At 39.3% G+C, this 24,183-nt stretch overlaps 1 protein-coding gene across 1 annotated transcript in view; it reads left to right on the top strand.

Moving 5' to 3' along the window:
* The window catches only part of TTC17 (tetratricopeptide repeat domain 17), a 123,999-nt gene that overhangs the window by 23,618 nt on the left and 76,198 nt on the right, over window positions 1-24,183 (top strand). The window contains exons 3-10 of the mRNA XM_027837747.1: window positions 12,904-12,993; window positions 15,453-15,622; window positions 17,047-17,158; window positions 17,397-17,528; window positions 19,676-19,785; window positions 21,169-21,313; window positions 21,798-21,937; window positions 23,653-23,813. Of these exons, the coding sequence (XP_027693548.1) occupies window positions 12,904-12,993; window positions 15,453-15,622; window positions 17,047-17,158; window positions 17,397-17,528; window positions 19,676-19,785; window positions 21,169-21,313; window positions 21,798-21,937; window positions 23,653-23,813 (1,060 nt within the window). The remainder of the gene's footprint in view (window positions 1-12,903; window positions 12,994-15,452; window positions 15,623-17,046; window positions 17,159-17,396; window positions 17,529-19,675; window positions 19,786-21,168; window positions 21,314-21,797; window positions 21,938-23,652; window positions 23,814-24,183) is intronic.

Below are 24,183 nucleotides of genomic sequence, written 5' to 3'. Positions count from 1 at the left end.
AAGTAGGAGGTGCAGATGGTCCAAGAAAGTCCTTCTTTAAAGAACAAATATCTTGCTTAATTAGTGAAAGTGGCACATGAAATACATGAAAGTGAGCTGGCTGAGTAAAATATTTACTGGTTTTATATAAAGTTGCATTAACATATAATGTATAAAAGAGAAAAATAAAATTGTGCTATGTTCTCTGCTGTGATATTTTGTATTTATAAAGAGGAGTCCATACATAACCTTGGGCAAACTATGTAATCTCTCTGGGACCGAGGTGCCTCAACCTGTGAAATGAGGGAGTTGGGTCTGATTACCGCTAAGATCCTTGAGACTAGCTCCTCCCAACCAATATGGGACTCTTTGACATGACTACATGAAAACTTAGCTCACTGGGACCCTTGGGGCATGTGTTTCCAGATGATTACAGGTTTAAATTCCTTTAAGAGACAAAACTTTATAGTGACCAATTTGTTTAACTTGTACTTATATAGACAAAAATATATACACACATGCATGTGTGTATATGTGCACACACTGACTTAAATAGGATGCATGCAACGTAAGTCACTTTTTATATTGGTGACTCAAGATTATGATGTGAAATAAAAATAGTTGACGTTTATATTGTGCCTTTGGATTTAACGAGTTTTCTTTCTTCAACAGTCCTGAGGTCAGCAATGTAAATAATATTGTCCCCATTTTATAACTGAGGAAAATACTATACCTCAAAGAATTTAAGTGACTTTCCCAGGATCCTGTAGCTAATAAGTTTGAGTTGGGATTTGAACCCAGGCCTTTCTTGCCCTCTAAGTGGGAGCTTATTCCACTAGACTTAGTTGTTTCTATATTGAACTACAGTGGATTTTCCTGAGGCCTATTAGCCTATGTTCAGTTGTTGGGCTATAGATAGCTCCAGACTGACAGTGTTTTTTCAGTTTTTCTCTCTTCCCACCCCCATCTCCACCTGTTGAAATCGTACCCATCCTTCAAAGTCCTGCTCTGAAATGGCCTTCTCTCCTCTCTCTAGACTGCTCCTGCCTCTGAAATCTCATAAAATGTTGTACTTCTTTATGCATTTAATATAGGCTTGTATTCTTATAGTTATTTTGGTACTTAGTACTACCTCTGTTAGCAGATGTGTCATGGTTTAGAGGGGATTCAGAAACATCTAAATTTGAATCTCACTCAGACATTTCCAAGCTATGTGACCCCAGGAAAGTCACTTAACCCCTCTCAGCCTCATTTTCTTCCCCTCTTGAATGAGGATAATAATAACATCTATCTCACAGGGTTGTTTTAAGGATCAAGTGAAATAATATTATATCAATTGCTTTGCAAGCCTTAAAGCACTGTAGAAATGTTAGCTTTTATTATGATTTTTATATCTTATCTCTGCCAGAAATTAGTCTTTTCATGTCTGTTTTTTCTTCGGGTGCTGTACGCATTTGGTTTAATAGTGTCTTCAAGTGGAATGTAGTAGAAAAGAACTGAACTTGCAGTCCAAGTGCCTGGGGCAAATTCTGGCTCCTCCCCTCACTTCTTCTTGGGCTTTGGACAGCTCACTTTCCTGCAACCTCAGTTTCCTTTTCTGAAAAATAAGGGAGTTGGACTAGATTAGAGGTGTCAAACACTCAGCTTCCAGGCCAATAAACAAAAATACATGAAAACTATTTTTTTTTTTTCTTTTTTTTTTTTTTTGGTGATGCAGTTGGGGTTAAGTGACTTGCCTAGAGTCACACAGCTAGTGAGCGTTATGTGTCTGAGGCCGAATTTGAATTCAGGTCCTCCTTACTCCAGGGCCGGTGCTCTATCCATTGCGCCACCTAGCTGCCCCTATGAAAACCATTTTCAGACTAAGTCTGAAGGCAGCCCTCTGGATCCTTCCGTACAGATTAGTGGCCCCTGCTTCAACTTGAGCTTCACACCCCGGGACTGAATGATCTTGTTCCTTGTAGCTATCCATCTGATGCGATGGTCCTACTCCACAAATTCAGTCTAACAGATTATTAAAGAATTAATAATAAAAATGAGGAAATGGCTAGTGTCAGAGGAAGCCAAGCAGCTTCCTCTGAAGTGGTGCAAAGAGAGGTGAGCAGAACCAGGAGGATGTTTGCTACCATAACAATGACATTTGTACAGAAAGAAGGACTTTGACTCTGATGAATGCTGCGACACATCCCATATCCAGAACACTGAAGATGAGAGACTCACCACTTGTGTCCTGCCAGAATTGTGATAAACTCAAAATGCAGAGAGAAGTGGAGAGTTGGGGTGTGGTCAGTGTGGGAATGTGTTTTGCTGCTCTTTGCATACTTATGATGACAGTTTTGTTTTTAGGGTCATTTTTGTTTTCTTTTTCGTTCAGTTGGGGGTGGTGGTGAGAAGGACAGATTGTAAATGCATGTAAAAATAAAGAAATTATTTTATTTTTTAAACTAAATATGCCTGCACAGGAGGAAAACAGTTGATAAGCATTTATGAATGTTTATTATGTGCCAGGATTTGTGCCAAGTGCTGGGGCTACAAAGAAAGCCCAAAACTTGGTCCCTCCCTTAAGAAGCTCACATTTGGAGCAACTAGGTGGCGCAGTGGATAGAGCACCGGCCCTGGAGTCAGGAGGACCTAAGTTCAAATTCGGCCTCAGACACATAACATTCACTAGCTGTGTGACTCTGGGCAAGTCATTTAACCCCAATTGCCTAGTCAAAAAAAAAAAAAGTTAAGAGCCAGTGACCTAAGACTATCTCCCATTTGGAGGCAGCTAGGTGGCACAGTGGATAGAGCACTGGCCCTGGAGTCAGGAGGACCTGAGTTCAAATCCAGCCTCAAACACTTGACACTTAATAGCTGTGTGACCCTGGACAAGTCACTTAACCCATTGCCTAGCCAAAAAGAACCCCCCCCCCCCAAAAAAAATAGAGGAAGCTCACATTTGAATGGGGGAGACAAAATGTGAAGAACTATTTCTATATAAGGTATATCTAATGGGAATTGGAGGTCATCTCAGGGGTCAGACATTAGCAGTGGCGGGACTGGGAGGAAGTGAGATGTGAGCTGAATCTTGAAGGAAGCCAGGATGCTTAAGTGAGGAGGGAAGCCTTCAAGGCATGTGGATAACCATTCAAAAGGCATGGAGTCTGAGGGTGGTAGTGCAAGATGAACAGGAAGAAAACCGCAGTGGCAGAGGGTAGAGTTGCATAGAAGGGAGGAGAGCGTGAAGACTGGAAAGGGCTTGAAATGCACAACAGAACTTTCTGTTTGATCCTGGAGTTTATTGACTGGGGACATGATGTGGTCAGAAAGGCTTTTTAGGGAGATCACTTTGGCAGCAGAAAGAATTGACTGGAGCAGGAGAGAGAGTTGATGGAGGGAGATAAAGGCAATCAGAGTCATCTACATGTGGAATAACGAGGGTCTGCACCAGGGTGGTAGCTGTGAGAGTAGGAAAATAAAGACATTTATGAAAGATGTTATAAAGGTAGGACTAACAAGGCTTGGTGTCAGACTGGATGTGTGGGGTGAGCATGGAGGAGGAGTTGAAGATGGTACTGAGGTTGCAAACCTCAGTGACTGAGAGGATGGTAGTGCCCTACACAGTAATAGGGGAGAGCTTGGGAGGAAAGAGGATGGTTTTGGTTTTGGACATGTTGAAGTGGAGATGTCTACAGGACATCTAGTTCAGAATATTTAATAGACAATGATGTGAGACTGGATGTCCAGAGAGAGATTAGGGCTAAATAGAGCTAAATAAATATTTAAATAAATAAGAAACCTAAATAAATATCTAATAATAGATATTAGAATCAACTACAAAGAGATGATAATTGAACCCATGGGAGTTGATGAGATCAACAAACAAGATATTGTAGAAAGAGAGACAAGAGGGCCCAGGATTGAGTTTCGGGGAACACCGACAGTTAGTGGGCTTGACTTAGATGAGATACAGTGAAGAAAGTTGAGAAAAATTGGTGAGGCGGGTAAGAAAACAGGAGACAATGATGTAATGAAGATTTCAAGAGCAGAGAATATTCAGAAAGAGAATATCAAATGTCAAGAACCAAGTTATTCCAAGAAGGCTGAGCGTATACTATATGAAAGAGCTGTCCTAGGTGCTAAGTATAGAAAAACAAGAATGAAACCTGTCTACCCTTAAAGAGGTTAGAGTTCTTTTGTGAGGGTACAACTGTACATATACAGGTAAATTCAAATAAGTGATTTGAGGGAGGGAGAGAATATTAGTAACTGAGAGGATCAATTCAAGGAACTTGCCAGAGGAGGTAGCATGGGAGCTTATCCCTGAAGCTAGACAGGGATTCTTAGAAAAGAAAAGGGAGTCTTGGGATAAGGTTTGTGCCAGTGTGGGAGAAGTATCAAGTTCCAGAAACAAAGAATAGCTCAGTTCATTAAGAATCCAAGTGGCTCCATGATTTAATAGGTCTGTTTACTACTTCTGATCGTGCTTAGCATAGCTCATCAATTGTAATTTTCACCAGTGTCTTTCCATAAATACTGTGTAGACCATCTACCCAGTGTACTGGAGATATTCCATTGGTTCTTTTAATACTTGGTGGTATTGAAGTACCAGTCCAGCACTGACACTCCCCTCTGCAAAGTTGTCCCACGGACAACTTTGCTCATAGGTGTTCAATAAGTAAATGGATAATCTCTATAGATTTGGAAACCAGATTAACAAACTTCTAGAATCATGTGAGAAATAGTATTCACTTTGAGAGAAGACAAGTTCCTCCCTAGCTTGTTTACATCTACTTTGACAGTTACTCTTGCTTAGATCGTTGTACTCAGCTGTGTTCAATAAATATTTTTAAGTGCCTACTATGTGCTAGCCACTATGCTAAGTGTTGGGGATACAAACAAAGTCTCCCCCCACCCCCCAAAAATAGGATGGATTGTAAAATGTAGGTAGGTCATTTTTAGTTGATAGACCCAACCCTAAGATTCAGTGTTAGAAAAGTTTACAACTTTAAAAAGTGAGTATTCAGTGAAGGTTATGATTTTAGTAAAACTTTCATAATAGAAGGAAGGATTCCTCTTCTGGAATCCATGGTCTTCTCTTTTTTGGTAAAGCCTTTGAGTATATAAGAATATTACAAGTATATAAGAATGATTACAAGACAGAATCTCATTGTTCTAGCCTAGTCTATAACCGTACAAGATTCCTCCTTCAACTTCATAAATAGGTGGCCATCTAGCTTTTGCATTCTGTCATACCAAGAGTGATTCTAGTGATAAGGCAGGGGTGGGGATGAGGATGGGGAAAGGGACCCACTCCCTTCTGAGGCAACCTATTCCTTACGTTTTTGAACAGCTCTCATTATTAAGATTTTCCTTACATTGAGCTGAAATCTTCCTCCCTGCAGCATCTTTGTTTTTTCTAATTTTGTATTCCCAGGCCAAGCAGAATGAGTGTCATTCCTCTCTAAGACATTAATCATCCCCAGTTCTTCAGGTTATGTATTCCTTATTCCCTCAATCAGTTTTTTGTGTGGCAAATCCCACCTCTCCTCTCGACTTGTTTTGTCTTGTGAATGGCCCTTTTAAAAGATAGTGCACAGAACTGAACACAGTATTCATAGGTGTCCTGACCAGAGCAGCCTATGAACAGATTAGCTTTTTTGGCAGCTATGTCACATTGTTGGTATATAATGAATTTTGGTTTGATGGAAAAAACTTTAAATTTGGATTCATTTTAGATTTGTCCTCATTTTACAGGAGGAGGAACTGTTTCACATAAGTTAATTAGTTTGCCCAGGGTCAAGTAAGTCAACTCCAGTCAACAAGCATTTATTAAGTGCTTACTATGTGGGGGCACTGTGCTGAGTACTGGGAATACAATTGCAAGCCAAAATACAGTCTCTGCCCTCAGGGGGCTTACTAGGTATGGGAGAAGACAGTACATAAAAAGGAAGCTACTTTTTATGGTGGCTAAGAACTGGAAATTAAAGGGCTGCCCATCAACTGGGGAATGGTTAAACAGGCTGTGATTGTGATAGCATATTATTTTGCTACAAGAAATGACAAGCAGTTTGATTTCAGAAAAACCTGAACTTACGTGAACTGATGCAAAGTGAACAGAACGTTGCACACATTAACAACAATATTGTATGATGAAGTGTTGTAAATGACTTAGCTATTCTCAGCAATACAATGATCTAAGACGATCCCAAAGGATTCATGATGAAGCATACTATCCGCCAGAGAAAAAACTGGTATTGTCTGAATGCAGACTGAAATAAGCTATTTTCTATTTTCTTTCTTTCATTCTTTTTCTTTTATTCAAGTCTTCTTGTACAATATGACTAATATGGAAATGCTTTACATGATAGCATATATATCAGATTGCTTCCTGTCTTGGGGGTGAAGGGGGGAGGGAGGCAGGGATAGAATTTGGAACTCAAAACTTAAAAAACCCAAATGTTAAAAAAAATTGTTTTAATATGTAATTGGAGAAAAAATTGTGTGTGTGTATATATATATATATATATATATATATATATATATATATATATATATTTTAAAAGGAAGGTGAAAAGGTGGAAGGAGTGGAGAGAGGTAAAAGTCCCCAGTATGAGGGGCATTGTAGAGAAAGTCTGGGACAGTCAAGTCTACAGGAGCGTGCATTTCTGGAAAGGAATGAAGATGTGGTTACCTAGGCCTCCTCCTTAATGGAAATTCTGGGAGGAACTTGCCAATCAGAAGGTAAAGCCACAGGGTTGGAGGACACTCCCAAAGTGTTAAGTTCAGGGATTAGAGTGAATTTACAGAGTTAAGAGGTTTTCTGTACCATTTTAGAGAAAATCTAGGAATCAGGAGTACAGGAGTCTGACCCAGGTCTTCCTAGCCCTGAATAAAGGCATTATTCCTGTCCTTTAGTAACTGTATAAACAATAATTGAAGTTCTCTTAGCCTAGATATTATAGTGTAGTATTTGAGATATTCCCATTGATGTTAGCTGCCGAGTCTTAAAATGGCAAAGTAAACAAGTTTCGTCTGATCTTCTCACCTCCCTTTCTATGTTCCTCTCAGACCTCCTAATTGTCCCCCTTCCATGTCCAAAGCCTCATCATGATCCTTCTTACCAGAGCCTGGCTTCCTCTTACATTTATAATTTCATACTAAGTAAATGACTGCCAATCATGACCTTTTTGTGGTATTTTGTATTTTAAAAGATCTTATTGGCCCAACTTAATTTCTGATTGGTGGAGTGTATGAAAGATTTTTATGGACCCAAGGACCTTTGCAATGTCTCATACAGCTCTGTCTTCCCCAAACGCCCACTTGCAGCAATGTGCTATCGTAGTAAGAGCACTGGTTTTAGAGTCGGAAGATAGATGTTTGTACTAGCTAGGAGACCTTGAGTAGTTTTTCTCATTTGTAAAATGGATCAATTGCACTCAGTGATCTCGAAGGTTTTTTTTCCAATTCAAAGTGCCCATGTTTCTAAACTTGACACATCCATCCTTCTGAAAGGTCATCAGCCCCTTTTTATATCATTTGCCACATGACCTCATGATAATGTACCTGGGGGTTTTATCTCCGTCAGCAGGACAGTTCTAGGGAGCAGTTTTTAGAAAAAGTAATACTATTGGCTTTTTCCTCACCGGTGAGGGAATTTTTTTCTCCTGGTAGTGTCTCATTGTCAGGAAATAATGTCACAGTATATCTTTATCAGGCCAATTCTTCTCTGGGACTTGGCACCTCTGTTTGAGCCTGCCATCTGATAGCCCTGAGGCTGTTCTTTTCAAACCAGGGTTCAATCCTGAGGCCCCAGTTGTGATTATGTCAGCTGTTGCTGTATCTGAACACAATCCCAGAGTTCTGGGTTCCTGATCAAATCTGGTGGAACTTGGGGTTCCCCAGAGCCTTTAAGGGAACTGTGCCAGCTCAGCTGTCTTCGCATCTTGCATACTTTAGAGAAGGCATTCTGGAGAATTTACACCTGCCAGCTTGACAGCTGCCAAGCACCAAATACCATTGTAGCAACTGTTGGCTCCAGTCAAATGCAAGAGTCCTGTTGCTTCTCTAATAACTCTTCCAGAATTAGTTAGCTTGCCTCTAAGAATCAGCTCTGAGAACAGGTAGCATATTCAGAAGCACACTGTGTACTTGCTGGTAGATGTAGCAGGAAGCCTACTTTGGCAGTGAAAATGCAATCAAAGTATTGAAGAGTTTAAAAGGCCCACGCTGTCTACCACTAGCAGTTAGAACTCCTGTAATTTGCTTTAAATGTCCCCTGCTCATCAAGTACTTTGTAAATACACCTCTCCCGGTGCCTCCTGCTGTTGCCCATCAGTGATTTGTACTTTATCCCACTGATACCTGAGCAAACACGTGTCTTCAGGCCATTGTTGGCTTGCAGACTCCCAAACCTGAGTTGTACACCTGTAGTCTAAGTTGAGTTTTAGCATCATTTTGGGTTGGTGTTCTTTTCTCTGCTTCATTAAGGAATACTGAGAAAATGCTAGAGAAAGTATAATCTGTTCTGTGTACAATGAACCCATCTCAGTTTTTCTCATAGTTCTGCACATGTGACTTTTTTTTTTTTAACCGAAACTTGAACTTGCTTTTTTGCCTTCTGGGTTGTGAAATACGTGGCAGTGAGGTGAAGGCAGTAACATAGTGAGCAACTTTCCAAGCTGCTTCGACACAGTAGTTTTTCCTGCCTTACCCACATTAGAGTAGAGAAGGCCTGGGAGTGATGTGGAAGCAGCTGCAGTATCATGTCTTCCAATACAAACCTGGTTTTTTTACCCCAAGCCTTGAGGTGTTGTTTAATAAATGTGGGAAAGGATAAAAAAGCATAGCAAATATATCCATGGAGTTCAGAATTTAATTGAAGATGACTTTTAAACTTTGAGTTCAGTTTCCATGTGAATTTCTACTTGTGGGGACAGGAGAAAATTTGACACCTTAAAAAGTGAAGCCTTCGGTCATAGTCTTTGAGGAAATGATTTTTTTTCTTTTTTTGTGATAGGAACTATTCATTTTTATTGATAAATTTTATTTTGTAACAATCCTTTTCAGCAGACATAATACCTTCCTTTATTTAAAGGTTAGGTAAAGCAGCCTATAATGATTGCAAGCTATACCATATATAAATTTCTACATTTATAGCTTATCATTTTTTTTTAACAGAAAGGAAGTGTGTTTTAATCCTAAATGAAATCAATGTTGGCCTTTGTACTCGGTCAAATTTCTGTTTTCTTTCAGCGTTGTCTTCATTGATATTATTGTCATCATTGTAGGCAATGTTCTTTTAGTTCTCCTTTCTTTGCTCTGCATCAAGTTACCCAATGTTTCTCCGAATTCTTTGTTGTCATCATTAGTTATAGTGCAATAATCTTCTATTATATTAATATGACACAATTTGACCAGATATTCAGCAATCATTGAGCACATGATTTCTTTCCAACTGTTTACTCTAGCAAATAGTGCTGCTATGAATACTTTGGTACATATCATTCGGTCGTTTTTCAGTCATATCTGACTCTTTGTGACACCATTTAGGGTTTTCTTGGCAAAGATACTGAAGTGGTTTTGCCATTTCCTTCTCCAGCTCGTTTTACAGTTGAGGAACTGAGGCAAACTTGTGATTTCCTCAGGGTCACAAGGCTAGGAAGTGTCTGAAGCCAGATTTGAACTCAGGAAAATGAGTCTTCCTGACTTCCGCCATCCTCTACCCACTGCGCCACCTAGCTGTCATTTTGGTACATATAAGGCCTTTATTTCTATCATTGACCTATTTGGGGTATAAAATAGTCCATAGTGAAATCACTAGATCAAAGAGTGTGAACAGTTTAGCTTGAATAATTCCAAATTGTTTTCCAAATGCAGTTAGACCAGGAAGTATAGTTTGGAAATAAGAGGGAGAGTGCATTGGCAATGGCACATGTTCTCTGTGGGAGGTCCTCATGGTAGTAGAATGATCTAAGGAAAGTTCCTATGGGATGAGTAGAGGCAGATTGTTCCAGTGCTGCTTCATTGATTAAATGTGCCTTCTTTTCGGAAAAATGAAAACATTAAATAAAAACTTGGGGGAAATAGAGGAAGGAGTTAAATTCAGGCATAGGCAAAGTGTTTCCTGAGGAACGAACAAGGCCTAACCCTGAGACTGTAACAGGCTTTTTGGAAAAAAGGCAATAGAGCAACAAAGTAACATGTGCAACTTAGGCTGATTTTCTTGGAGGTCGTAGAGTTGGTTTTCTCAAGAATTAGAATTTCACAAAGGCTAGGTCACGGTTACAAGTGCCCTGGACTGAGAGCCACTTTAGCATACCGTGCTTGTACCAACTTGTGTCTTTAATATCTAAGTAAGGAGAGAAAAGCAGAGTCCAAACAGTGCACAGCTACGTGGGGTGCCAGCTGCAGCATGCACTGCCCACCTCGTTGACATGCTAGCACACTTAAATAGCCCAAAGTCAGTGAATGAACTTAGCACAAAATTTGAAAACTTTACTTTGGTTTTGCCATGTATCTCTTACAGAACTAAGTAATGGAATTTTCTCCTGACTCTGTTTATTCTCTAGCCACTCTCAGATTTATCTTAAAACTCCTATTACCCCTAATTTTAGACAAGAGGATAGGAAATAAAACAGTAAGTCTCAAGATCAGTTATTCTCTTTTATTCTTGATTCGTGGTTTCAACGAATCGCCTTCAAAAGATGTTGTGGTTTGCTGAGTTTTTTTTTTTATTTTCGTAGAATCATAGCAGTCCAGCATTGAAAGGACCTTAGATATTTCCTTATCCAATTCCTGGACTGTAGCATCCATCTTCTTGGCACCCCCAAGGCAGACAGGCACTTTAATGGAAGAGAACCTTTAATTAAGCACAGGGAGATTTTGTACTCCCTATAACTTTTAGTCCCTTAGGTGGCTATAACGATATGTGATCTATGGTAGAATATTGCTTATGAAAGCCTGCCTTTCTCATGTCTTTTTCAAGGACAACCTCATTACACATGTAATGTGTCCTTACATTTTCTCCCAGATTTTTCTAGACCTTGGAAAGTAGGCACGTGAAGTCAGTAGTTATTGAAATCTTTGTCAGTTTTGTTTGTTTGTTTGTTTTGTTTTTTTTAGTAATAATATCAATTATATTTTTTCTAAGCATGTGGTATTATCCCCTTTTCAGCTATTTTGAGAATCTGTCCTTTAAAGTCTACAGAAGCCTGTCACCTCCAACTCGGATTGTCTTTGTGGAACTTGGTCCCATCCAGCTTCCTGTCTTTTCTCCTCTACTGTTTATATTTCTTCATGCAGTCAATCAAAGGCTGTGATTTTACACTAACCTAACAGATTTCTTGCACTTGTTTTGGTTGTTTTTCTCCTAGTTTAACCCTTAAATTATCTGGGCCGATTGTGTTTCTCATTAAATTTTCTGTAAACTAATTTTTCTCTCCATGACTTCTCACTGTCCTAAAGGCCAATATTACTCCTCTTCCACCCCCATTCTCATAAGATTTAACAGATGAGTTTACATTTTAAACTGGTGGTGTCCTTGACTGTTATATCTCTCTTCTTCGCAAGAAAATCATGTGTTTTCTGAATGAGGCAGATTTTTCTAGGCTCTTTCGGCCTTCTTGTGATAATTTATTTATGTGAGTGAAAATTAGGAAACTATGATAGTGTATCAATGTCTGTTTCTTTATTTCCTATATGTTAGCATCAACGGTTTAAGACTGGTTAGAATTGTTTCAATTGGACAACATGTCTTCTCATTTTTATTTTTTTTAACGTAATGATGATTTTAATCTTTTCTTTAACAAGTTTGTTGTCTGACTTTACACACAAAGTTAATTTGGATGTTAACTCACATCTGTAACCAGTCTATTGCCTATTAACGCAACAAAAAATGAAATTTACTGTGCTCATCATATCCAGTGCCTCTTAACTCTCTGAAGAAAATATTTGTGGCATTAAACCTTTGACCGTTTTTGTTTCTTCGTGCTGTGCTATATTTTCCACCATATTTTTAACCATCTTGCCCAATTCCCATCTTTGCATTGACATTACCATGGTTTATGTATATGCTGATTTAATTTGAAGGATCTTATTGAGGTCTTAGAAATGTTCTGTCTCCTCATCTGCTGCAGCAGGTCTTGGTCCATAACCTGTAAATATTTTTATGATGTTCTTTTTCCTTGTGCTCAGTCCACGGAATTTTTTTGTTGACTTTGCACAAAGAGTAAAAATCAACTCTACCAAATGCTTTATATGCATCTCCAGGGAGAATCTGAAAGTCATTCTTCCCTTTCACTTCAACTTCTTTGTCTTATGGTTTCATTGATAAATATTGTCAATATTGATCTAATTTGCTTCCTCCAGTAGTATGTGCACTTATTGGTCACCAGAAGAGGATCTCACATTTAGAATAGCAATATTTGAGGTAATGTTTCTAGATAGTCTCAGAATGGTGTCTTGCTTAGCAGCTTCTGTCAATGCTGATGCCCACTCAGAGAAGAGGTCCTTTGTATTGTTGTACTTGGTTTATTCCATATGATGCATTGGCCAAGGAATTCATCACTCTAGTGATGAGGCCTTCGATACTAAGTAAATCCTTGGGAAGCATACACAGTCTGTTGCCAGAATCACGTTCAAAATTTTTGCACTGTGGTCGAAATCTGCCTGAATTTGTACTCTGCTGCTCTATACTGCAATCATTCCTGCTCACTTCCACAGTAGAATCATGTTTGATTCTGCTTGCCATTCTCACTAGTAAAAAAAAAAAAATGTACTAAATGTCCTTTGAATAGAATTAAGAATGGGCATCCGTTGAATTGTTACCAGTGAGGCAGATCTAAGCACGAATATTGGTTGAGTAAAAATTGTTTAATATTGAGAGATTATGTATAAATTTCTCAGAATTCTGAACCTCTTTTCTTCCTTTCTTTTTGGTAGGTGGATTCACCAATGAACCTGAAGCATCCTCATGACTTGGTCATATTAATGAGACAAGAAACAACAGTTAACTACCTCAGAGAACTGGAGGTGAGTATGGACAGAGCAGATAGTTAATCAGAGGCTAGAACCTGTCCCTTATAAAGGTTGTATCTTGTTTTCAGAAGAAATATTGATAAACTGTGTCAAATCTTAGACCACTTCCTTTAGCCTAGGGCTCCTGCTCAGAATAATGTTTTTTAATGCATAAAATAAAGTGCATAGGATTACAAAGGAAACCAAGTGCATTGAAATATAGTTCTCAAAAAAAAAATCAACAATATTTTTTTTAAGTTCATGAACCCCAGGTTAAGACCCTACTACGAACAAAGGTGGAAAGGTAGGCGGGAAAGGGGAGAATAATACAAAGCCCAATCTGAGAAGAGTAAAAAGACAGCATGATGTAATAACCCAGGGATAGGAAACCTAGGTTTTGCCCCTACCTCACTCAGTGACTCAGTATAACTTTGAAGTGGTCATTTACTGCCTGCACACTTGAGTTTCTTCATCGATGTTAGGAATGTCCACGTGTTGGCAACCTTTGTACCTCACCAGGGTCGCATTCAGTTTAGTGAGAAAATGCTTATAAAGATCTCTTTGGAAGAAAAGGATTGTCAAAGTGTAAGAGATCACTTATTTTAAATTCTAAAATACCAACTAAGGCCTTGTCCATTATGAAGGTCTGTTTTGAGGTAAAAGCCATTCTTTGGGGAAAATACTTTGCACCCTGAAAATGTGAAATTTCTTGCTTCTGGCAAAAATCTGTCATTTGCTTTTTAAGATCTAATGATATCTCTTTTTTTAGCTAACTTTGGGCTTAACTTTCTGAAACTATATTTGCTATAAACTGATTTTATTTTGTAGTAACAGCACAATATCAGGTTATTTTAAATAAGTTTCCTGGTAAACATCCAAATTGAGAAGGTCAGAGTCAGTCAACAGGCATATTTATTAAGTGCTTACCGTTTGCCAAACACTCTGATAAGTGCTGGGATTACAAAGGAAGGCAAACACAGTGTCCTTTCCTCCAAGACATTTCCATTTTAATATTTAATGTAAATAACTAGGTACATTCAAGATGTATGCAGAGTAGATGGAAGTTACTCTGAAATGGGAAGAGCCAGCTTGTGAAGGGCTTTAAATGCAGGACCTTATATATGATTTTAGAGGTAATATTGAGTTGGAGAGGGAAGGTGCAGGGGAGGGGGAGGTGACATCAGATCTACACTTTAGGAAGATGACTTTGGAAAGCTGAGCGAAGGATGGGTTAAAGAGGGCAGAGACTTGAGGCAGGAGACCATTTAAAAGGCTGTTGCAGTAATCCAGGTGAGAGATGTTGAGGATCTATCCTAGGATGGCAGCTGTGGGAATGGAGAAAGGGGGATGTATATTCGAGGTGTTGTGGAGGTGGCAACAAGAAGATTGAATCCATAGGGTGACTGGAAGAGTCAAGGATGACCCCAAGCTTTCCAGCCTGGGAGGAGGATGGTGCCCTTGACAGAGGAAAGTTAGGGAATGGATTTGGCTTCAGGCTCTAAGGGAGGGACAAGAAGGTATAGAAAAAGAAACTAAGCAAATCTGTGGTGGAGACTAGTGTGGCATTGGAGCATTTTGGAGCTGGAAAGAGATAATCTTATCCCAGACTCAAAGAGGTATGGCAATGGCCCAAGATCTAGAACTCAGATATTTGGAGGCACAGACCATCATTCCTTATCCTATACATTGTCTTGCTGATTTTTATGATATGCCTGATTTTAAGTGCAGAAATATGACACCAGGGGGAGGGGAAGGGAGAAGGGAAGCTCTGACTTGACTGTATTGTCATCATTTATATTGGTTATATACAAAACCATGAATAATTTTTCATTTCTTAGGAAAAAAAGGATTCTGTTTTGGGACTTTGCAGCTTTTTCAGAATTTCTGTGCACAAAGAGTAAACATTCCTGACCTTTCTCTGAAATAAAGCCCTTCTTTCTATAGCTAATCACCCATTGCCATCATCTCTTATAAAGTATGAGATAATATTCATTTTTAAAGTATATGAGTACTGCTTTATTTGTAGTTATGAATTTCTTAATTTTTTTTGCTTTGAATCAAGATTTGTTTCATCTGGTGTATCTGTCTCATCTTTGAGCACAGGGCATTCAGCAAGATCATGCCATTTAGGAATCTATCATAGAACGGGATGTGTGTGTGTGTGCGCGCGCGCATATGTGCGCTCATGTGCACAGGCAATATAGCTGTACATGCACATTTGATGTAATTATTGCTGCCCTCCCCCATCATTCTTTAGAATTTATTATTGATTTAGCAATCAAAGAATAGGACTAAACATGACATATACCTGCCTGAGGAAATCATTGTAGTTAAGTGCGTTCAGAAACAGTAGCATTCATCAAGCAAATGTGGTAAGTGAAAATGTTACCTCCTCCTTATTTTGGTCCATTGTACTGTGCTGGTGGTGTACAAACTGAATACATTCCATTTCTGTTTTCATTTCACTTCAACAGAAGCAATTAGTAGCTCAAAAAATTCACATAGAAGAGAATGAGGACAGAGATACAGGCCTGGAGCAAAGGCATAATAAAGAAGATCCAGACTGCATAAAAGCCAAGGTGCCCCTTGGGGACCTGGACCTGTATGATGGCACATATATCACCTTGGAGAGCAAAGATATCAGGTAATGAGTTACCCATCTGGCTTGGAGGGCAAATGTTAGGAGATAAACATTCCTTCGCTGAAAGTAACAGTTTCATTAGAAATCATCATAACCTTATTTAAGTTACGGCTATTTGCTCTCACTGAAATTTGGAAAGCTTAAAAATAACACATTAAATCACAGATTTCAGCGATACTGTAATTGTGCCAGACCAGTTTCTTACACACTTACCATAATGCTTTGTGGTCTCCCATTTTCCCCATTCCCATGACTTCACTCATTTTTATCCTCAAGCAGTATAATGATTTGCTCATAGCTAAAGTGACAGCTTCTCCTAAGTCAGAGCTATCCATCTATAGTAAGAGCTCTTAACTGTTTTTCTGTCTTGGACCCCTTTAACGGGCAGTGTGGTGAAGCCCATGGACCCCTTCACAGAGTAATGTTTTTAAATGCTTAAAATATAATATATAAGTTTACAAATGAAACCAATTATGAAAATGGTTATCAAAAAAAATTTTTAATTCACAGACCCCAAATTAAGACCCCCTGATCTTGTTTTAGTTGACATGGAAGATTTTTTTGGATGACTAGGTATCTTCTTTGACCAGGTTTAAGTCATCAATTTTGCTTTTACCTTTGGGGCTAGTCAGAATTTAATTTATGACCATCAAACTAGGCATGCAAACTATGCAGGTACTTTACATGAAATCCATCTGTAGCTTATAAGTACCACTGTTTCTGTTGTTTTTACTGTCCTCAACAAGTATTAGTGAATGCCTTTGGCATCTGAGGTACTAGGGTAAGTGCTGGTTTCCAGAGGTTTAATCAGGACAGGGGCCAATATGAGAGGGAGAGAAAGAGTGCTATGCAGCGGTCATTCTTGGTCTCAGAGGACACACCTCTCTTCTTTTGGTGGGGAAATGAGGAACAGCAGGAGTGCAAGGACACTTCGCCATGAGACTGGCATTGTGTTGGCTTGAAGGGTGGGCAATCAATTGTATATGCAGTGGATGTGCACAAGTGACTGTGATATTAAAACAAAACGTATCAGTGAAGCTTATTGTGAAATAAAATCAGCCTTCGCCAAAGCTAAACCATAGTTATAGCCATCAAATCTTGTGGGATTTTTCACTTAGTATTGCTCATGTAGAAAGGATGAGTTAAATTTAGCCACTAAACATTCGGAAAGACTGTGACTGGTGTTCCTTACTTCAGATATTATTTTTTGCCTTCCTTAGCTCATCACCTTTATTTTAGCCTCTCAGTCTTTGATCCTGAGAACAGCTGTGTTGTTAGAAAGGCAGGAATGATAACATACTGATTAGAAGGTTGACATGTTCTAAGACTGTAACTCGACTCAGGAGAAAGGTCAGCTGGCATCAGTCCTTTGGTGTGCATTTAATAAGGGCTTCCCAGAATGTTTAATACTCATTTTTTTATTCCAGCCCTGAAGACTATATAGACACAGAGTCTCCTGTTCCTCCAGATCTTAAGAAACCAGATTGTACAAAAATTCTAGAGCTCCCATACAGCATCCATGCTTTTCAGCACTTACGAGTAAGTAGAAAATGACAAGGGCTTTTCTGTACAATTCTCATTTAACAAGACTTGTTACTTGAAAAGAAAAAACACATCAGATTTCAGATTTCATTTTTCCCACTTCCGAAACAATTTTGTATAACTTCCCTGTTTTTAAAAATACCTCCACCATATATGCTAGAATTTTTAACCAGTCGTAGCTTTTATATTACTTCTTCTTTTTTCTATGTATGTTGTAATCATTTCTCTTTTACAGGGTGTACAAGAAAGAGTTAATCTTTCCGCACCTCTATTGCCTAAAGAGGATCCTATCTTCACTTACTTATCCAGACGATTAGGAAGGAGCATAGAAGACATAGGTCACCGAATCCATGAAGGGCTAATGAAGGTGGGAGTGCCACCCAATTACTTGAGACCCCAAACGACCCACCCTCTGCATGATTACCTTTCAACTAGTGGTATTGCTCTTCTGGAAAATACTTACTTCACTTCCATTTGTTTGAGGATTATTGTTAACATTGCCTGTGTAGATATTGAGCATTTGATTAACATAAGACCAAAGGAAAAGAAGTTTTGATGGCACAGGTTTACTTTAGCTCAGATGGCATTGGAAGGTGGTGAAGAAAGTTTTATTTCAGTCTCTTAAGTTGGTGCCCATAAAACAAAAGAATTTTATTCTAGTCAGTAATATGACTTACAGTTTAGATCTTCAATTGAGAAGACAAAAGAATTTTCATTTTTTTGTATTCCTGCACATGGGAAGTAGTAACATGAATATCTTGAATTAGAACAAACTCTATAAATATAAATTCCACCTGGTTTTTGTGTGTGAGAACTACTTCTAAGGAAAAAAGTAAGATAGGCCTCAGTTATTTATGTGTAGCATTCAGGAAAACATGAATATTTGATGAAATCCACTAGTATAGAGGGGCCAAAAGAAATTTTATTTGACTTTGAAATGCTTTATATGATTGCTTTTGTAACAGATTCAACTTCCTAATTCTGTTTTTCTTTAGCTAATGTTAAAATTAGTTTGCATTCCATGAAGGCACACCAGGTATTGGCAGAAGCCCAGGAATGTGATGGGTAATGAGGGGAAATTGGCCCAGAATTGAAAATATTTCTGAGATGATTGCATGTATATAACTGAGTGGACTATTTATGCTAGCCTTGCGAATTAGCCTACGCACATAAGCCCAAGACTGAAAGAACTAGTCTGGGTCCAAAGCAAATCAGTTGTCAAATGTCTGAGAAATTTTTCATGTAAAATGAAACTTGTTCATTTCTTTGAACAAGTGATACCCATTCTCATCAGGCATATCAACATTAGCACATTTTAGAAGAAACTGTTGGAAAATCTGACAGCAAAATGATAAATTTTTAGAATTTTTTAAAAAATTATCTTTCCAGGCTCAAAATAGTTTTTTGCCTACCTAAACCAATGTAATAGTTCAGAGAGGGAGAGGAGGAGGAGGAGGAGGAGAGAGAGAGAGAGAGAGAGAGAGAGAGAGAGAGAGAGAGAGATGAACATTATGAACACATATATGGGACTTTCCATTACTAAGCTGACTGTAGGTCAGCTTTTTGTTGGTTTTGTTACTTTTCTCCTATATTGTGGGGTAAGAACTGGATGAAAATCAAATGTGTTCTATGAACCTACAGTTTTATTGATTTGGAGGAAAACTCCTTAAGGCCATTGACAAGGAAACTAGGGACCAAATGGTTTAAATGTCATCCATAAAAATGTAATTTCTCTTGACCAAAAATCTTTATTCTTTACCAAAACATACATGTCCTGAAAGTATGCTAGGTCTCTCTGTATGTAGATTTATTAGGATAATAAATCCACTAGACTTGCCTCCTTCAGTGTTTTGAATCTCAAATGGCTGGTGTTCTAAAATGGGAAAAGCCAGCTGGCTTTTGATAAGCTTTTGTGAACTAGCTTAGTTCCACTAAAATGCTATGTCTCTCACTAAGCCTCAAAGATATATTTCAAGAGAGCCAAGAGATTTGAATTAGACTGTAAACATACCTCTGATGAAATTCTTTCTTCAACTGAAAATTAAAATCAATATGCCTTTCTTAAGCCCCTAAATCTGTGCTAGGCACTTTGGTAAGCACTGGGGATACAAAGACAAATTGCCCTCAAGAAGCTTCCGTTCCATTGGTGACAGTCCATTCCAATACAGTTGAGCATAGATTATACACCATATATTGTTGAAATTTTGGGACTCACATCTTAATTCAGGTTCAATATAAACCATAAATTTCACTTGTTTGAGTCCATAATGTTTACCCACCCTTTTAGCAATCAGCAGTGTTCCGTGATAGATCCAGTCCATACGCTGTCTACTCTATTTTTATGTCATATAGTGTTTAATTAGGCTTTCTATTGTCTGGTTGGGCTAATTTGCCTGGCATGGGACTTCATTAGTCTCTATGTGTTGAGAGCACTAGTTTAGAGGATTGTAAGCTGAAAAAATGTGTCTTGCTATGTGTCTTACTTAATTTTACTTTCATTTATTTGCTTTCTAGAACTCTTCTTCCTGGGTACTCTACAACCTGGCCTCATTTTACTGGCGAATAAAGAACGTGCCCTATCAGGTAGTGGAATGTGCTATGCGAGCCCTCCACTTTTCTTCCAGGTAACTTACCTCTCTTCTGCCTCCCCATTAATCAAGACCGGTAAAGAAACAATAAAGAATAAACCACAAGGAAGGATCCCTCCAGAGTATTTGATTGAGCAGAAGCACATAATGGAAAGTTCAAAATGATATGCGAACATCCCCTTTTGATTTCCAAAGGAAAGATGTCCACAGTGCAGAATCTTTCTCCTTAGACTAAGCTTTGTCCATCCAGGGGTCCTGGCAGCCATCCTGGGGAAATCATGATCAGGCTATCAAGTTTAATTTCTCCTCAAGCAGGTAATCCATAGCACATTTTTTTTAAACCATAGAATGTGACTACACCTCATGGTGGGTGATTCTGAATTTTGCACCATTCTGTTCAGCAAACTTAAATCCTTGCTGAATGCAAAGCACCAGGTTCTGGGGGAGATGCAGAGATGAATAAGGTCTTGTCCCTCCTTTGAGGAGCTTCTAACCTAGGAAACTAAAGCCATTGGAGGTGATGCCAAAGTCTGAATCCCAGAGATCATTTTAAAGGATCATAACCCTCCCTTTATTAACCTGTCTATGTAACCTATAAAAATGACTCCCCCCCTTTCCCCCCCAGAACAAGTTCATTCTCTGTGTTCCTTCTCTAGCCTGGGAAATAAACAGTATCAGGAGGAAGCCTGTACTTTCACGTCGTTGACAGCAGAAGTTCAAAATCTGACTTGAGTTTTTGCAATTATTATCATAAGCACACCAGGAAAAAAAATCACAGGATCATATGAATATCCAAATCTGAAGTATCCCAGCTCTCGTTACCAAGAGTAGAGTTGTTTTAAGTTCAGAGTGGGGGGAAAAGTTTTTTTTTCCCCTCTATTAAAACATACTAGGATTTTTCTATTAAAAGACACTGTGCTATTTGTTGAGGCAGAAATCCAGACTTGGTCTGCTGTGCTCTGTACTGTCAACCTAAATGCTATTGAATGACTTTTTTGAGCTTTAATAGGACGCATCTGGGAACGTCTTGGAGGTTTGAGTCCTGATACTGCCCTTTGGCCGTAGGACCAAGTCATTGAGTCTCTCTGAACCCCAGCTTTACAATGTGTGAGGTTGGGGTAGGGGACGCCCAATGACATCTGTATTGTGTTCCTCACAGAGCTATTAGGGGCAAGTGATGGAACATTTTGAATTATAAGGTACAGTACTGATTTGAGCCAATGTCATCATTAGCATCGCAGACTTTGCTAGTGTCTTTGGCTGGTTCGTGGGTACTCTTAAAGAGACTCTGCCTATAGAAAATGGGGTTATCATTTTCACTCATCTGATTGGTTGGTTGGTTGTTTTCCATGTCCATCATTAAAATAAGGTCATGGAATATATTTGCTACCCTCATACCATCTGTTTCTTCTCTTTCAGGCACAATAAAGATGTTGCTTTGGTGAACCTGGCAAACGTTTTACATAGGGCCCACTTCTCTGCGGATGCTGCTATCGTGGTGCATGCAGCTCTGGACGAGAGTGACTTCTTTACCAGCTATTACACTTTGGGGAATATCTATGCAGTAAATACAACTTTTTAATTCATGACAAAAAAAGCAGTCATTTTCTTCTTTTTAAGTACCATATCATCTCTTTCTCTCCCTAATTCTTTTCCACTCAACTATCCCCCCCCACACACACACACGGTGGATAGAGGAACAAAGATTTTGTTCTTTTTAAGTGCTCAGCATATTAATGTATAATGGCTGTTTTAATTAAGTGGATTAAATTCCATCTTTTAACCTTGCCTCCCCCCAAAAAAAATTGTGGTAAGATTAAGGTCACATCTTCTAGGATAGTATCATCTTCCAGCTGACCTACCAGATGAACTATCTTTACTTCAGGTTGAGGAGACTAGTTACTCATCAGCACAGTGATCTTCACAAACTAAAGTATGGACATTTTATTAATCATTTGAAGTTTGGGTCTACTGGACCATGTCTAACCTAGGTTTTCTGTCTTTTTTTTTTGTTTTTTCTCTATGTGTGTTTTTCTCTTGCTCTTCAGATGCTTGGGGAATACAACCACTCTGTGCTCTGTTACGATCATGCTTTGCAGGCCAAACCTGGGTTCGAACAAGCTATAAAGAGGAAGCATGCTGTCCTCTGTCAGCAGAAACTGGAGCAGAAGTTGGAGGCTCAACATAGGTAACTTGGAGCAACAGACTTTACTCTGGGATGTTACAAACACTGTGAAACAGTAAATCAGGACTATAGGAGGGTAATAAGACCAGTGTATGTTGATGTCATTTGGAAGTGAGTTTTAAAAAAAATCTTTTTCTTTCTTTCCTTTCCCCCAAAGACTCCAGATGGTTTAACATAATTCAAGAAATGTAGTTATGTTATATCTCTTGTGTGAAGTTGTTTGGGGAGACATAGCTTGACCTACAACATATCTCAGCTTCTGCTGTAACAAATGATGTTATAGTAGCATTTTGTGTTTTTCCCTTCCTCACTTGGGCTATGTACATAAAATAAAGAACAACATAGGGCCTACAGGTGAGCTGTGGATCCAGTGTCGACTGACCTTGATGCTTTTCAGTCAAATTTTGTTATTAGGAATAGTAAAGAATGTGATTTCCATTAAACCCTGGGAAGGCCTCTGCAGAAAGTAGATTGGAGAAAAGGACTGGGGAGGTGACTAAATTCAACTGTGTGGGCAGAGAGCAGGCCTTCAGTAGCCTGTGGTATCACATTGCTGGTCAGCGCTTCCCTTTTTCACAAGAGTGAACCTCTTCACAAAGTACACTCTTAAATTAAAAGCAAAGTTTATGGGAATGTAACACGTGAATTGAGACAGCAGACGCTTAGGCAGAAAACTAATGATGTTACAGTCTCTCAGAGGCCAATGTTTATGTACACTTGGTCTACTGAGAAGGGGAAGGGGATAGGTCAGGATGATGAACTAGACAGAGTATTGGTGTGAGATCTAGGCACTGGGGTTGGAAAGCCCTCTGTTCTGTCAGCTGTCCATGTGACCTTGATCAAGACATAGAACTTCCCCATCTCATTCTTCATTTATAACATGGAGATAAGAATACCTGTCCTTCCTGTTATGTGGGGCTGTTGAGAGGAGTGAATACATAGAGAACGACAAATAAGGACAAATGAGGGCATTTGTATGTTTTATAGTCTCATACATTGTGATCCAGCCCTCCCCTGCCTTCCTGCTTCCATGCCTCAGGGTGGCACAGAGGTATCCATGCCCATGAGGTTTAAGTCGGAGCCAATCCTACCTAACGATGGACAGGCTTTGGGGACAGGCCGACTACCTTCTCTGCAAACACCAGCCTAGCTACTGCCTTCAGGTGGTCTCATCACCGGGGTCCTTGCCAAGTGATACCTTTTTGGGCCAAAGCAGCTCTTGCAGACTGTTCCTTCCATCCCAGACAAGTTACAGCATTCCCTGTGGAGCCTGTCCTCTTTCCCCTCAGATATCTGATCCTTCAAACATTAGGTAATGATTAGATTATTACATTGTAGAATAAGAAGGAGCAATGGGAGCCAGTGGAAGTAGCTTGTGATCTACAGGTCTGTATTATCATGTGTCATCTATCATGCCTCAGAAACCCAGTATATATGATGTAATAGATATTGTGCGTGTCTGAGAAACCCAGTCTTCATCCTGTGTTACCGCTGCTGCTGCTGCTGCTGCCGCCTATTTGGCCAAAGAATAGCCAGCCTTTTAGTTTTCCGTTATGGTAATTTCAATATAAAGGTTACATTTAAAATCAAAATTTTAAAAAGCCAATGAGTTTTTCTGAGAACTATTCACATTTATTTGGAGGAGGGGGGCGGAGCACTGGGGAGAAAACCACTTTATAAAGCTCTGTAACTTTTTCCTGGTGTAAAAACTTTTAAAGATCTCTGCAGCGCACCCTGAATGAGCTCAAAGAGTACCAGAAGCAACACGACCACTACCTGAGGCAGCAGGAAATCCTAGAGAAGCACAAGCTGATTCAGGAAGAGCAAATCTTAAGGAACATCATCCATGAGACCCAGATAGCCAAAGAAGCCCAGTTAGGTAAGCTTTGATTAGATGCAGTCACTCCAGCTAGGTTTGACCCGGGAACAGACTCCTTCAGAGCTGCTACCACATGCCTCCCAGTGAGGGTGTCAAGAAACAAGAGTTTGCTTAACTCTTCCTGTTTTTGATTCACGTTGAAATAAAAACCTTTGTTTACTAGAAGCTAACGTTATGACACCTTTTCCCTCAGAAGAATATCCTGTGGCCATATAGAAAGCCAGAGGGGTACTCCTCCGACAAAACTTGAGTATCACTGACCTAAGATCATCTGGGGCCCGGCCCTCACCAAAGTGCAGGGATGTGCTAGACTACGTCGAGCACACCTCCTCCAGGCCAGAGGGGAATCACATCCAGCCTCAGCCGATCC

This window comes from Vombatus ursinus, unplaced genomic scaffold, assembly GCF_900497805.2.
Source record: "Vombatus ursinus unplaced genomic scaffold, bare-nosed wombat genome assembly UNPS02014822.1, whole genome shotgun sequence".
Taxonomy (NCBI): domain Eukaryota; kingdom Metazoa; phylum Chordata; class Mammalia; order Diprotodontia; family Vombatidae; genus Vombatus; species Vombatus ursinus.
This window is presented reverse-complemented; position numbering and strand designations above follow the sequence as displayed.